The sequence below is a fragment of the Podarcis erhardii genome, assembly GCF_964252035.2.
Source record: "Podarcis erhardii genome assembly, chromosome: 8".
NCBI classification, from domain to species: domain Eukaryota; kingdom Metazoa; phylum Chordata; class Lepidosauria; order Squamata; family Lacertidae; genus Podarcis; species Podarcis erhardii.
Window position 1 is genome coordinate 61,277,302 of NC_138499.1, and position 15,876 is coordinate 61,293,177.

Sequence of the window (15,876 nt, forward strand, 5' to 3'; positions counted from 1 at the left end):
CCAATTTGTTTCCCAATACATTTCTGAATTTCTATCAAATGAACAATATTTTGCTGTGAGCCACTCTGGGCACAGCTCTGTGGGTGAGTCGGAGACAAACAGGAAATGATGATGTATTGGCAAGGAAGCTGAGCTTTTAACTGAAGAACATCAGCTAGTTGAAATGCAACTTCTAGCTTTTAATTAGAAATGCAAAACAACCTTGCAAGGACATGTTACTATTTAAACTGCTATGCTAAGCTGTCACAGCAGCAAAACTTAAAAGCCTCATCACCTCATTCACTTGCCAATTACCTTGGCACTCCAGCAGAGAGGTCATCACTGCTCCTGCTCTGGAAAAAAAGCCCCATAGCTTTGCTCCACTGCAGTCTCCCTCCTTTACTGACATTATTGCCATAAGCTTTTGAATGAAAGCCGATGCTCATATAAAAAGTTGTGCCAGCTCCACAGCTTATCCAAATGGCAATGGCTATTTATAAGGTAGCAGCACACAACACCCACAAGCTGTAGTTTGATATTTGCTACATTAGTTAACTACAGCACCGTGGCCCACAATGTTTGAAAGAGGCTTGGGTATTTTTACATACACGATTCACCCAGTGCCTGTATCTTATATGGTCCTATTCATCCAATTTTCCTTACATAAGACAGCAAGGAATTGTAGCTCTGTGAGGTGGGAACTACAGGTCCCAGGATTTTCTGGAGAAAGTCATGTATTTAAAATACGTATTGAATGTGTTTAAATGTATGGTGTGGCTCCACCCACAGAGTATCAGTGCAATCCCTGGAGTAAACATGGATAAATAAACTCCTGTGAACTCAATGATGCTTTCATCTAGGTATTGTGGGCAAAATTCAGCAAATGGGGGAAATAACCTATGCTTTTTTACAAACATGCATTCACCAATTTGACCATAATTGCCTCTTTGCCACACATCCTATTGCAATTACTTTACAACCTTCTAAAATCCTACTGCACCCAGACCATTCCAAAAATGATGAATCATCCCACTGCCATGTAGATATAAACCCACTGCCTATTTGTTTTGAGACTGGCCTACTGTTTTATGCATGAAAGGGGGCAGCACAACAATTGGCCAGCTTACACACAATTCTAAATTAAACTGTGGCTTGGTGTGAATAAGCAAATGCGTAGGTTCGCAGGGAGAAGATCACCGTCGCTTCACTGTACCTCTGGTCCTGCTTCTTTGAGCTAATTCATGACCCTGCATCTGAATCCAGGCTCATTGTTTTGTCTCCCCCAGACAAACCAGAAGCAGTAAATAAGAACCTTACATTACAGCTTGCTGTTTATCTGGAGCAAAACAAACCTTGTGTTCAAGTTCAAATGCCATGCTAAGCTAAATTTTGGATTAGCTGACAGCAGCAAGACCAGAGTAATAGCAAAGGGGCTGCAAACCTCTTTCTGGGAACCTGCAAATTTGCTTGTTTTCACTAAACCATAGTTTGGCTTAGAGTGATGCGCAAGTCCGTTCACCTTTTATCCAGTGTACAACATTGCAGCCAGTCAACCGAGCCTCAACAGTTTTCCAGCGTAGGGAGAGGTACGCTGCTGTCATCTGTGCCCTGGGGACAGCTCCAGCCAATCTACGACCAGAGTGGGTGGGGCCGCAGGCCATGTAATTTTGGCGTGGCCAGTTGGTTCCCTCTTTCTTGCCTCTTCCTCAGATCACCCTACCCACCCACCCTCTTTTCATATGACCTTGCTATGGCAGTTGTCGGTCACCATGTTGTTGGGGCAGGGTAGGATTCTTTTCCACTTGGCAAATTGGCATTGGCCATTTGGTTTTCGCTGCCTAGTAGGAATCGTCACAACTTTTGTGAGGTTAGGCATTGGGTAAGCCTTTGTTTGGTTGGAAGGGAGGTTGCTGCCTTGCCTGCCCCTCCTCAGTAAGGGTATCCTGTTAAAGGGATCCGGGATGGCTGAATACTGTCCGAAGCCTGGGTGTGAGCTAGGGCTATGTCACAGCCCATACGGGGACCCCTTGGCGTGCCACTATCTGACGTAAGTTATAGGGCACCTACTATTGGTGATTTACCCTTCCGTGGACTCCCTGCAGACGAACAGGAGCCAATATATAGTCCAGTTTCTCCCAAGGCCTAAGCCAAACCACTCACATATGTAACCAATAAAGCTGAGGCCTATTTGAACCCATAAACCAAACATTCCAGGTCAGTGTGATTTATTGTTCTCCTGGGAACTTTGTGGCTCAGGTGCCTTGGCACGCAAGCCAGGTCACCAGTTCAACAGGAATATAAGAGTGGCATAAATTGCATATGGTAGAGATTTCTCAGGATTTGCAGCTGAGATTTGCAGACCACTATTTGTCCCATATAGGGATTAGAAACGGTGTAAGTACTGCTCCTATGAGTAGGGTGCCTTCTCTGTGGTGGGATTCTGGAGTTCCTTCACTGGAAAGATTCAAATGGAGCCACCATTTCTGTCACTTGGGCACCTGGTCAAGCCCACACTATTTGTGCAAACTTTTTAATGGTATTTTTAAAAACCACATTTTAGGTATGTGTTCTTCCTTGTTGTTCCCAGGATTCCTATTGTTATTTTAATTGCTTAATGTTCTTATCTTAAATGATAGTTTGGAAGCCACCTTGGAGAATCATTAAATTGGAAAGGTGGAATCATATTTTCAATGAAGTTCTAGATACAACAGGTACTTTTCAAGCTGCAAAAACCATTCATTGTTCACATTGGGTGCTGTTAATCCTTTGCAATGGTACTTCTAAGCTTCAGCTTATGAAATTAATTGGCTCTGGCTCTATAATCAAATAATAAAAGGTCACTCAAAAAATGTTATGCTAGTTGTGCAAGGGCCACTTTTCCATGACTGCCTCCTCCGTTGCTGATCCAAACTCAAAAGGAGTGTTTATCACATTGATTCAGCTAGTACAAAGGAGTTCTTTTAATTGTTGGTAACAGCCATAGAGTGCAGAAATCAGTAAGATGACCATATAGGTAAAGGTAAAGGGACCCCTGACCATTAGATCCAGTCGTGACCGACTCTGGGGTTGCGGCACTCATCTCGCTTTATTGGCCGAGGGAGCCGGCATACAGCTTCCGGGTCATGTGCCCAGCATGACTAAGCTGCTTCGGGCGAACCAGAGCACCGCACGGAAACGCCGTTTACTTTCCCACCGGTGCGGTACCTATTTATCTACTTGCACTTTGACGTGCTTTCGAACTGCTAGGTTGGCAGGAGCAGGGACCGAGCAACGGGAGCTCACCCCATCGCCGGGATTTGAACTGCTGACCTTCTGATCAGCAAGTCCTAGGCTCTGTGGTTTAACCCACAGCGCCACCCGCATAGGTGCCTGAAAAAACAGGAATGGGGAACCTTTGACTCTCCAGGTGTTACTGGATGGAAATCTCTGTCATCCTTGACCATCGGCCACAATGATCCTTAGACAGCTCAGGACCACAAAACCTCAAGGAGTATTCATATGAACCTACCCAGATGCTCAGATCATCATGTGAGGCCCTTCTCCATGGGCCTCCTCCATGAGATGTCTGGAGGGTGGCAACATGAGTATAGGCCTTTTCTGAAGGCTCCCCCTTTGTGTATTATTATTTTTTATTATTATTACTGTGCCCATCTGGCTGGGTTTCCCCAGCCACTCCCCTAGGGAGGTTAGCCTGACGCTGTCATTACATATGAAATGTCATTGCATACTAGGTGAAAATCTTCCTCTTCAACCAGGCCTTTAGCTGACTAATATTCTATGTCTTTTAAACGCATTTGTGGGATGGGGTTATTGGTTTGGTTTGTTCTCTTGCTTTTATTACGCATTTTGTGTTTTTATCTTGTATTTTTATGCTGTGAACCCCACTCCCGTGAGATATACAGGTGAAGGGCCATATACAAATTTTAATAATGATTTCTACAACCACTCCTCACAAATGACTGTTGCCAGGAATGGTAGGATGAAGCTGAATATCAATACCTTTGCTGACAACTACTGACCCACCCACCACAGTAAGAAGTAGCAAATATATGTTCAAAGAAAGCAGAGCTGCCTATGCCAGCTGCCTTGTCATTATGGGATGTGCATGCTGAAATCAGAAACATTGGAATGGGAAGGCCAGAGTTTAATCCTCTATTTTAACTACACAACCAGGCGGTTGGTGATATACAAAATCCAACTGCCTTGCTTCACATTGTCCTCAAGTATGTGGCAATCGAGGAGGTGTCTCAATACCCCAAACCACATATTGTTGCAGCAGTTTTACTTCTGCAAATGATTTCCTCAGAAACTGGTAAATAAGGCTTTCCTAAAGCAATCTTCAAAACACAACAACAAAACCTAGATGAAGGAAATGCATCAAACACAAGCTAATGACGTGCATCAACTTTCTGTAGAAAGGGCTCCTTTTTTTCTTTTCTTTCTTGGGGTAAAAATCCACAACTTGGTGGATGATGACCAAGCAAGTGAGGAGAAAATGACAAATGTTACTCACCTTTATCAAAACAGATTCACAAATGCTTTGTAAAATGTTTATTTGAAATTGTAAAACAGAAAATTTAATAAAGTTATATTTAAAAACATATTCACAAACACAATTTTAAGATTAGAGGAAGAGGATTTGAGCTGTAACTTGCTACCCACACTTGCAAATACACTAGAAATTTCTACCAGGGAAAGAAGAGAAATATCTCAAGGTTAAATTTTTCTAAAGATACTTCCCTGGGCTAAGAAAGGTTCTAAGTGTTGTTATCAGTGGGCTGGACCCATGGGGGGCGCAAAAAGTTCTTTTAGGGGAGATCACCCCTAAAAGTTGAGCTTTTGGGGGGAGCTCATGGGTAAAAAATCCCCCTTGTAAGAGGGCATTATGGGGGGCAGGCTTTTGTTGAGGGGGACAGGCTTCTGCTGGAGGGGCAAAACTGAAGTTAATTGAGTATTTTTATTGCTTTTCAATAGTTTTTGAGGATTTGGGGGGCAACTGCACCCCCACGGCTACACCCATGGGCAGACCTGCAAAGCCCCAATACTGCATCCTCCCCACCCCCAATATCTGCCAATCAAGACCCAGTTGTCCATATGGCATAAAAATGAGCTAAACCATCTGAAATGAGTAGGAAGAGGGCAATCATTATTATTACCACCACCATCTGATTTCTTGCACGCTTCCTGGGATATTATTATTATTAAAGTATGCATACAGGCAGTGAAACACAGAAATCAGATAATGGTACTACTACTACTACTACTACTACTACTAATAATAATAATAATAATAATAATAATAATAATAAATGTTTGTACTCTTCCTCCTCAATTCAGGTTACATATCATATATGTGTAAATAAACCATATATCATAAAGACACCATAGTCTCCACTGTGCCTGGAATGTTGGCAATGCTTGGAGATCAGCATGCAACAATATGATGACTCATGTGGAACAGTGCTTATGTTCCACTTGCTGACTTCACACACAGGTGCTACAGGGAGATGTTGGAAGCCCCAGAAAGAAGGCTTGACTCAAACTATGCAACCCTGAGATCAACCTAGTTTCCTAAAGCCAGTGTGGTGTAGTGGTTAAGAGACTTGTAATCTGGTGAACCGGGTTCGATTCCCCGCTCCTCCACATGCAGCTGCTGGGTGACCTTGGGCCAGTCACACTTCTCTGAAGTCTCTCAGCCTCACTCACCTCACAGAGTGTTTGTTGAGGGGGAGGAAGGGAAAGGAGATTGTTAGCCGTTCCTTAGGGTAGTGATAAAGCGGGATATCAAATCCAAACTCCTCCTCCTTCTTTCTCAGCAGAAGAGTAAAGACAAGACTAGGAATGATGTGGTAATCATAACTTTATCATATGGTATCAGATATCAGTTTGTTTGTTTGTTTGTTTGTTTGTTTGTTTGTTTTTGTTTGTTTTAGTGGGGAGTGGTTAAAGGGTAGCCACAGACATAGTAACAGATTTAAGAAAAAGCATAGAAGTCTCAAGCAATAGTAGGAAATGCTGCTAACATTGAGCCTACATTACAGGCATGGCTTTTTTAGCTGGAACTTGCTGGAACTCAGTTCTGGCACCACACAGGAGGGCGCCATTGCCATTCTGAGAGAAGGAGGGAGGTGTTTGTGGTGACTTCCAGCACCTCTTTTTCTAGAAAAATAGTGCCGATTATAGGTTCTCTCTGATCACCTTTTCATGCAGTGACAGGTGCCACACCAAAATTTCCAGCAGATACCTTGCAGGTGCCAATCACTTAGGTAAAGGTAAAGTGACCCCTGACCATAAGGCCAGTCATGACCGACTCTCGGGTTGCGGTGCTCATCTTGCTTTATTGGCCGGGGGAGCCGGCGTACAGCTTCCGGGTCATGTGGCCAGCATGACTAAGTCGCTTCTGGTGAACCAGAGCAGCGCACGGAAACGTCGTTTACCTTCCCGCCGGAGCGGTACCTATTTATCTACTTGTACTTTGACATGCTTTTGAACTGCTAGGTTGGCAAGAGCAGGGACTGAACAACGGGAGCTCACCCCGTCACGGGGATTCGAACCGCCAACCTTCTGATCGGCAAGTCCTAGGCTCTGTGGTTTAACCTACAGTGCCACCCACGTCCCTATGCCAATCACTTAGTTGGTAGTATAATATGTGCCATGGAGTGCACTCAGGGCTAGAATGTACAGACTGGACTCTGTCACCATGCTAGATGATTAGTACTGTACATAGGAACAACTCCAGGGGCCATGGGGGCTTCGGCCCCCACAATAAAATATTTGAGGGGGCCAGGCTCCCACAAAGTTGATGGGCATTCCCATTCAAATGGTGTGTGTGCACTGCGTCATGATCAATTATGCAAGGTGGGGCTTACCTGGGCACCCACAATATCTTATTCAAGTTTGCACCCCTGGTACTGTAGGCAAGAGAGATTGGAAACTACTGATATTTAAATTCTTTTCTTAATGTACAGATGCTGACAAACTATTCTTAGACCACTTCCTAATCACAAAGCTAAAGGTTAGTACACTAATATTTACCGAGTAAAACAAACAGCGCCCTGTGTACTTTAGACAGCAAACCTATATCGCTCTGGGAAATTGCAGTAATCCTTATCATCACACCCGATGCAATAAAGTCTCCACAATATGGTGTACCCGCTTATCCTTGCATAGTGAATGACTTTTGAACTTGGTGACATAGATTTACTATGTCCTGGTGTTTTTCCAAACAACGAGTCTAACTGGGGACTTTAGTGCCAATGCTCTTAAACCCAACATAGCTAACATAGTACTTCATCCATATGTAACATGGTGGTGCAGGAGAGCCTGTTCCCAGAACTTTTTTAAAAAAAATATGGAGGAAAGATATTCACTCTAGCCCTGCAAAGTGGAAAAGTTAGCCTTTAAAGAAAGATTAATACTGTAAAACTGTAGGCCAGCCATCCCAGCATGCATGTCTTAGCCATCAACAGATGTGTACAAATCAATTACCTTCCCTGGATGCTCCCTTCAAAGTTAATGAATTTCCAGAGAGGGAGCCCTGTTAGTCTTTTACAGTAAAAACAACAAAGTGCCTTTAAAAACTGCTAATGAAGTGGCCAGTGATCCATCACGAGGCCATGTTTGGCTGCAATTCTAACCATGTCTAGTAAGTCCCACTGAATTCAATTACTCCGAGGTAAGTAGGGTTAAGGAACACAGGTGACACTGGGTTAAACCACAGAGCCTAGGACTTGCCAATCAGAAGGTCAGTGGTTCGAATCCCCACGACGGGGGGTGAGCTCCCTTTGCTCGGTCCCTGCTCCTGCCAAACTAGCAGTTCAAAAGCACGTCAAAGTGCAAGTAAATAAATAGGTACCGCTCTGGCGGGAAGGTAAACAGCGTTTCTGTGTGCTGCTCTGGTTTGCCAGAAGTGGCTTAGTCATGCTGGGCACATGACCCGGAAGCTGTATGCCGGCTCCCTTGGCCAGTAAAGCGAGATGAGCACCGCAACCCCAGAGTCAGCCACCACTGGACCTAATGGTCAGGGGTCCCTTTACCTTTACCTTAAGTAGGGTTAGGACTACAGTTTCACTGTCTTGAATCTACATCTCAGTATAAATTACAGTGGTACCTTGGTTCTCAAATGGCTTAGTTGTTGAACAAATTGGCTCCTGACACCACAAACCCAGAAGTAAGTGTTGCAGTTTGCAAATGTTTTTCGGAAGCCGAACATCCGACATGGCTTCTGCTTGAGTACAGGAAGCACCTGTAGCCAATCAGAAGCCGCACCTTGGTTTTTGAATGGTTTTGGGAGTTGAATGGACTCCCAGAATGGATTAAGTTCCAGAACCCAGGTACCACTGTAATCCTACCTCAGGCATAAGGAAAGGACAGTTTAGCACCCTGCTGATAGTTTCTCTTTGTGTCTTCATCATTATCATCATTTTTAATTTGTATACCGCCTTTTTATCTTACAATACTCAAGGTGGTTTACAAGCTTAAGAAACAAAAAATGTACATCTTAAAACAATCTTGGATTGTATGAATTCCTGTGGGCATCTTAAATACTGTTACAAAGATTGCACACCACCCCCAATCTCTGCCAAGTGGTAACAAGATTCCAGGGGGTTCTAGGAGCTTACCCAGATGTTTCCGTTGGGAGTCAAGGCGCAGCAGAGACTGTTGCGTCTTTAAGAAATGGGTTTATTTTATACATATTTACACCTGGGTGTAACAAGCAAACAATTTAGATGCACACACAAAGTCAAACACCACTTCAGAAAAAAGAAAAGCATTTAGGCGTCTGCCAAGACTGCAGCAGGAAGAATATGCAGATAAGGTACACTGCAAAACAATTTACTTTTCTATTTATGTATAATGTGTACATGCTGTGTTGGGGGGGGGGCACTTTCATTTTAGAGAGGTAAGGTGAGAAAGCTTTCATAGCCATGGTGGAGGTCCAGCAGTTGGAGGAAGGAAATTCAGTTGGCAACCTGTTTTTAACAGATTGCTCAAACATCACTGCTCTCAACACTGTTCCTTAATATTGCTTAAGTTATGGTCAACACTTACCGATGTACAAAAGATGCAGTTGCAATCCTGGAGAGCCGTCATCTTATCCAGTGAATATTCAGACAGGCATAGTTTGCAAGTGATCAAAGGCTCCAAGGACAATTCCCCAACCTCTGATATTCTGGTCGTCATGGTGTGATAACAAATCTCAGCAGCAGATGCCATCAGCTCAACCAGGCTCACCAGTTCTACAAAAGATAAAAACAGGAGTAAGCTAGTGAGGATATTTCTCCTTTCTGACGTTCAACAAAACAGAATTTTTCAACAATCTCATGTCACCATCTTCCAGCACAGCTCTAGCTTCTAATATATGTTCACTACTAACTTTTAAGAGAAATTTAAACATTCCCTTTTTCTCAGGCATCTGATGGTTGAAAGTTCTGTCCCTGGCAACCCTGAAATTCTTGGTTTTGTGAGTAGGTGATTGTTTTTTAGGATTTTTAACTGTTTTTATAAGTATTAAAGAAATTGTTTTAGTATAGACATGCTTGCTGCCCTGGGCTCCTTTGGAGGAAGGTACAGGAAATATATTTAATAAATAAATAAAATTTTCCTGTCAGTGTAACCTGCCAGTCACAATGAGATGACCCAGGTATGTGAGCATTAACAGAACTACTTGTACTCCTTATGTTAGAGAAATAAGTAACATGAGCTGGCTGAGAAGGAACATTTTCTATCTAAAAGTATTCATAAATATCCCATAGAGGTCACTGCAAAGTGCAGCATTCTTCGGTATATTTAATTACTTGAATGAGGGTTTGAGCAGTGTGCTTATCAAATTAATGGGCAATATTAAGCTGGGAAGGACCTGCAAACATCTTTAGCAGTTAAGTTAAACATTCAAGACATCAAGCCAAACAGGAAGAACCAAAATGAAGCACAACTACAAGGACCAAAATGAGCATGTACAAAATACCTAATAAACATTAGCTGAACTTGCAAAGGACCGCCATTGCGATATTGTGAACACTACAGTTTAGTGGGCACAGTGCAAAACCGAACCCAAACATATGTTTGGATGTATTAACAGGAACTCTGTCAAGAGACAGGAAGTAGTATTAATCACCCCTGGTCAGCCCGCATGCCATGCAGCCTGGAGCCCTGTGTGAAGTTCTGGACATCAAAACACAATGCTGATTTTATCAGAGAAGGAATCAAACAGAACTACAAGAAACAGGCCAGGATATTCTTATTTCCCCTTTCTGCTTTTGCTGGCCATAGTAACCATCAATTTTTTGTGGTGTGACCCTTCTTTCCCTTAAGTTCTCAGGCACCCCTCAGGGAGGTGTCACAACTCTCAATTTCTCCACCAAGGTTCAGAAGTACTTGGAATCATTGAAACTACTTCTGCTTCCAACCAACTCTAAAACCCCAAGAGATTAGTTACAAGACTCACCTTTCCTCCAGAACCTGATACACAGAGGCACACAGGAGACAGGTGCCTTTCCTTCTCTTTCCTCCCCATCCCCAAGCGTTAGACACTCCTGCTACCTCCAAATTCTCTTTGCTATGTACTAGATCAGGGATGGACAGGTGTCGGTTATAACCAAAGATATAATCACAGCAGGAAACTTGGCACCTGCATTTGATGGCAACCCTGGACTAGGTGCAAGGACTCCATTTTTCACTTAGAGGCAAGGGGGAGGGAGAAAGCAGAAGATGTGAAAACTGGACAAAATTAGAGAAAATTCCAGTTATTAGCAAGGTATCGAAAAGAAGGGCAAACCCCACCATCTTACCCATTGACAAGCAGCAGGGTTTTAACTACTGGAAGGCAAATTTAGATTAAGTTTTAGCAGTTTTTCTAACTGCAGGAATTGCTCACAGCATAAGAAGCAGATAGATTTTAAAAGGATACTTTATCTCTAAACAAGCAGCACCAGTACATGTTGTTACCAAGATCTTGAATCACTTGATCATAGGAATGATCACAATAGGCTGCAGCAAGTTGCCTAGCACAGGTATGACCTGTATCTATAACATAATTGTGTCATTTGCATTGAGGATCATCTGGTTGATGAGAAGCAAGGTGAGGCACTTCAATCTACCTAAGCCAGAACATCAGAAGAAGCAGAAGCAGCAGCTACCAAAAGATGAAGCAACTCTCCAAGGGGAAAGAACTGAAAGGGCAATTTAATCAATTCATGGAGCCTTTGTGTGATAGTACTTTCCAATGCGTATGGTTGTTGCTGTTCTACTTTCAGAATCCTGCTTATTTCTCTGGTATGCAAAGCTCCTAATAATTTGCAAGCCTAATGCCAATAGGTAATATATGAGCCTGGACCTGCCAACAGACCCATCTAGCTCCAAACCAATTTTGGAGCTCAAGGCCTGACAGCAAGGCAGAGCCATGCACCTTGGACATCAAACCTTCACCTATATCTGGGGAAAGGTGGGAACGGGGCAGGAACAGCTTCTTCTGATGCTAACAGTATGGGAGTCAGATAAAGGACCAAGGCAGGGAAATGCTACAAGAGCACAGAAGCTGCTCTTCTACAGGACACACTGGTGTAAATGCATCTTGTTCAGTTTCAGTTATTTAATCCATCATGTCAGGACTGCGTCACAGTTTTCTACCTATGTGAAGATGGCTGGGAGACAAAACACATAACACTTCTGCACTGTGAACTATTTTCATGTAACCAAAATGCAACGAGTGAAGTGGCTCTTCCAGATTTGCCCTATAGATTTATTTTCTGGTGTAAGTCAGTCACATAAAAGCATCTACTCTAAGACACATGCACTTCAACCTGCAGCTGAACAATGAATTACACAACAAAGGGTTATCGACTTGCACAGTCTGTTCCCGGGAAGGTAACTAACCATCTGCTTTTGAAGACTTATGAAAAGAAACCATCTACCCCAGACATGCCATTAGCAGCAAATAATTCCTTATGGGTAAGAGCCGGAATATGCTGCTATTACCAAAAGCTTTGGGAACAATATCTTTTAGAGAAGTCAGAACCCACAGTGCGCTGTTTCATAATTGCTGCAGCAATTATAGTTATCAGTGAATCATCAACAATGCAATGACGCATCTAGGGCTACCTTTACATACGTCTATGCCTTTCTTCTCAATCTGCTACATTAAGAATATAAATATACATATTGTTTTCAGCTGCACTGCGACAAAGTCCTGCTGCCACCATATGCCAAGAAGTGCTACGTGGTTAGTTCCCCCCACGTAGCCCTGTATATTGCCAGCAGCAAAACAGGTTTAATGTTTTGCCCCTTGGACTGCACCTACAAAGTTGGCGGCATAGACTATCTGGCCTTGAGCTGCAGATTAATGTAAACTGGGTGGGGTGGCCATGGACTGGGGGGGTGGACCAGACAACCCTTTGAATCCCTTCAAACTCCACAATTCTATGACTCAAATCACAGCTATGCCAGGACAATGTGGTGGTGCAGAGACAGCCAAAGTGTGCCGCTTATGCGCAATAGGAGGGATAGGGAGCCTGTGTTAGAATATTCTGTTCCACCTTAAGGGACAAGCATGAGACTGTTGTGTGTCACATGTCTGCTTACACTCCAGCACAGCTTGCTGGGAACTTCTGTTTGTGTATAGTTTTCGCTTTAAGCTGCTTGCTTTGAACATGAAGGGGAGAAGACATGTTTTCCTTTTGTCCTGATGTACAGTAGTACCTCGGGTTAAGAACTTAATTCGTTCCGGAGGTCCGTTCTTACCCTGAAGCACCACTTTAGCTAATGGGGCCTCCCGCTGCCGCCGCACTGCCAGAGCACGATTTCTGTTCTCATCCTGAAGCAAAGTTCTTAACCTGAGGTACTATTTCTGGGTTAGCGGAGTCTGTAACCTGAAACATCTGTAACCTGAAGCATATGTAACCCGAGGTACCACTGTATGCTGAATAAACTGCTTGTAAATATGCTCAACACAGCCTCTCCCTGCCACTTCTGTTGCACAGCGTTATTTACTCTGCTGAGTTTGCGTGTCCAGCTTCTGAAGGCTACTGAAGCTAGGGTCGCAGTTTCATGCTGATCCAAGGACTGGAGATTGCTCGGCACACCGGCCGGTGGGCTGGGGCCAGCTGGGGGCCTGCCAATTGCCCCCAATTCCTTGGCTGCATCCCAAAAGCCTGTAACCCTCTGGATGTTGGTGGACTACAACCCCCATCATCCCTGACCATTGGCTTTGCTGGCTCAGGCTGATGGGAGTTGTACAGCAACATCATCTGCAGGTCCACTGGCCCTTTTTATCCCTGCCCTAAACATAAGTGATCACACACACTTACGTACACATTCATGAACCTGAAGAGCTACAACGACCCCCTCATTCAGTATTCTTAATGGATGAGGCAAATATGAAACAGAAGTCCACAGTAAAACAAGGTACTGAGGACTGGGACATTCACAGCAAAACCATCAACGTGCCCTTGAGTGTACCACCAAACCGTAATAATGTCAGATGCCATATAAATTGACTTCAAGATGCCTGCCACATGCCTGTAGCAAGCTGCTGTTTTGACACAACACAGAGTAAGGCTTTCATAAAATAAGACTAAAATCTATTCTGGGCATAGCCAAATGCTGCTGCAAACCTGAAGGGTTATTCTTCTCTCCAAACAGGCTCTGGCGCCATATAAGTTGCTTTTAATGTCCCCTCAATTTAAAAAATGGCTTGTGCTATCAGCAATGGCTATTCCAGAAAACAAATCCAAAACTGCTTTGGACTCACAAAACTAGCTGCACAGTTCCTTTGGATCTTGGCCCAAGTATCCATATTGTATTATTTTCTTGCCGTTTCAAGGAATAACAGCTAGCTGCCACAGGAAACAGGATGTTAGACAATTAACAAAATGAGCGAAGAGCACTCCCTGTAAGAATCTGTTCTCACCCACTATATCTTTAAAGCTTGATGTGGGAAGTAACCCTGAGACTTCATAGTACTATCACAGAAACAAGGAAAGAAGTTTTTTTAAGTGAATATTCACACTCACACACATTCAGGTTGCATAATACATTACTGGGAGTAGCCTCTTCAAACAAACAAGGATTTATTGCTAAGAGAACTGCCAGCCAACTGAAGTTGTTGATCTTTCCTTGTCCTAGATATAACATGAAAAGGCACATAGTTATGACCTGAAGGGTCTCAAGCCTGATTGCTGTAATATAATAACACTATAATATATAATTGAAGGACCGCGAACTAGGGTTCCCGGTATTGGAAGTAATAACTAAAAAGAAGTTAATAGTGCATTTAAAAGTTATCATGCTGCATGTCAGTGCAAATCCACAATCTTCCACACAAAAATGCAAACACCCCACCAAGCACAAAAAGATGTTTTATCCAAAAACCTGTTAACCAGGAACACAACAGAATAAAGAGGCTTAAATACAGTTTTGCTATTATTCCAGAAGACACAGTGGAATTCACAATCAGGATTAATTGGGGACATTAGTTGACCGTTACCAATTTTTTAGAGCCAGTTGTGGTGTAGTGGTTCGAGTACTGGACTAGGGCCTGCGAGAATAGACTTCTAATCCTCATACAGCCATGAAACTCACTAGGCCAATTACTGCCTCTCAGCCTAACCTACCTCACATGGTTGTGAAGAGGATGAGGAACCACGTACACCAACTTGAACTTATTGGAGAAGAAGGTAGACTATATGTGCAAATAATAGTCGTCGCCATCATCATCATCTTGTGGCCAAATCAAGGCATTAGGGACTGACTACCTATCTTCTTCCTCAGAAAAAGGTATTAGATAAGAATAGTTTGGTTTAACTTTAAATCTGTTAACATTTATATCCAGCCCTTTCTCCAAGTACATATGGAGTTATGTGATGGTCCCCCATGAGGGGTTGACTTGGACCAGTCCAGCTTAGCTTCATGTCAGAGACAGAACAATATCAAGCATCTTCAGATTACTGTCTGGGTGCAATTCTAAGTACCGCAAATGTTAAGTGAAAACCAGACCTCGCAAGAGAAAAACATATCAGACTAATGTTGAGGGGAAACTAAAGTTGGACTGCATTTACTTAACCTTTAAAATCTATTAGACTAGGAACCTTTAGAGAGCACGCAAGCACAGTATTCATACTTAGCAAACCTTTACTTTGTTTGCTTTTAAAAGTTCTCCTGTCTATCTATGGCACTACACCACAAACAGACTTCTAATCTTTTATTATCATCTCGTATACAGTTTAAGAAAATATGTTCAAAGATTAATCTGCCAACGGAACATAGAATACGTGGGGAAGATAAACAAGTGCTTCATCTGTTTAAAAGAACCAAATGCACAGATTGCTTTTATATTGCACGCAACCAATTCAACACAAGTGACAGGAAAAAGTACCAAGATGGGAGAGGAGCTATGGTACAAGGTGTTGAGGTTATTTTGCCATCAAGACGTGTGTGTGTATATATATACCAATTGTAGTATAAGCTCATCCTGTTTAATAAGGGACTAGTTCCATTTGAAGTCTGCCTTTTTACAACACAAACTACTTCAGTTCAAGTTCATTAAAAGTTCATCCTCAATATCACCCCCCCCCCAAAAAAAAAACATTCAGAACATTACAAACTGCTGTGTTGAACTATAGGGTCCAAAAGTAAATCAGGGACCACAAATGAGTAATAAGGTATCTGACAGATAAAATGTCAACAGGTGACACTTTCTCCATAATAGAAAAGGCTTGCCCAGTTTGATACGTGCCAGCCACAAGGCATGATTCACTTTGTTTCTGTACCAGTACTTCTTGCAGCAAGGTACTCCTGTTGGAAGATAGAATATCTCTTCAGCAGGGAAGATACAGGAAATGCCTTGCATTCCTGATTACTAAGTGACAGTGGAAACGGTAGCACCTCCATATCTGCCTAATA

The 15,876-nt window shown here is 42.9% G+C and overlaps 1 protein-coding gene and 1 long non-coding RNA gene across 6 annotated transcripts in view; one reads left to right on the forward strand and one right to left on the reverse strand.

Moving 5' to 3' along the window:
* RNF144B (ring finger protein 144B) overlaps positions 1–15,876 on the reverse strand; it is a 72,018-nt gene that overhangs the window by 22,763 nt on the left and 33,379 nt on the right. For 4 of the 5 annotated variants that reach the window (XM_081873461.1, XM_081873459.1, XM_081873463.1 and 1 more), the window contains one exon: positions 9,031–9,218. In XM_081873461.1, coding sequence (XP_081729587.1) covers positions 9,031–9,195 — 165 coding nt within the window. In that variant the 5' untranslated portion in view covers positions 9,196–9,218. Of the gene's footprint in view, positions 1–9,030; positions 9,219–10,426; positions 10,658–10,769; positions 10,906–15,876 lie in introns of those variants that run through there. The other variant, XM_081873462.1, reaches the window with a different exon arrangement.
* On the forward strand, positions 11,063–12,083 carry LOC309348383. Its single transcript, XR_014159376.1, has 2 exons — positions 11,063–11,253; positions 11,718–12,083. It is a non-coding gene; the product is annotated as an uncharacterized lncRNA (long non-coding RNA).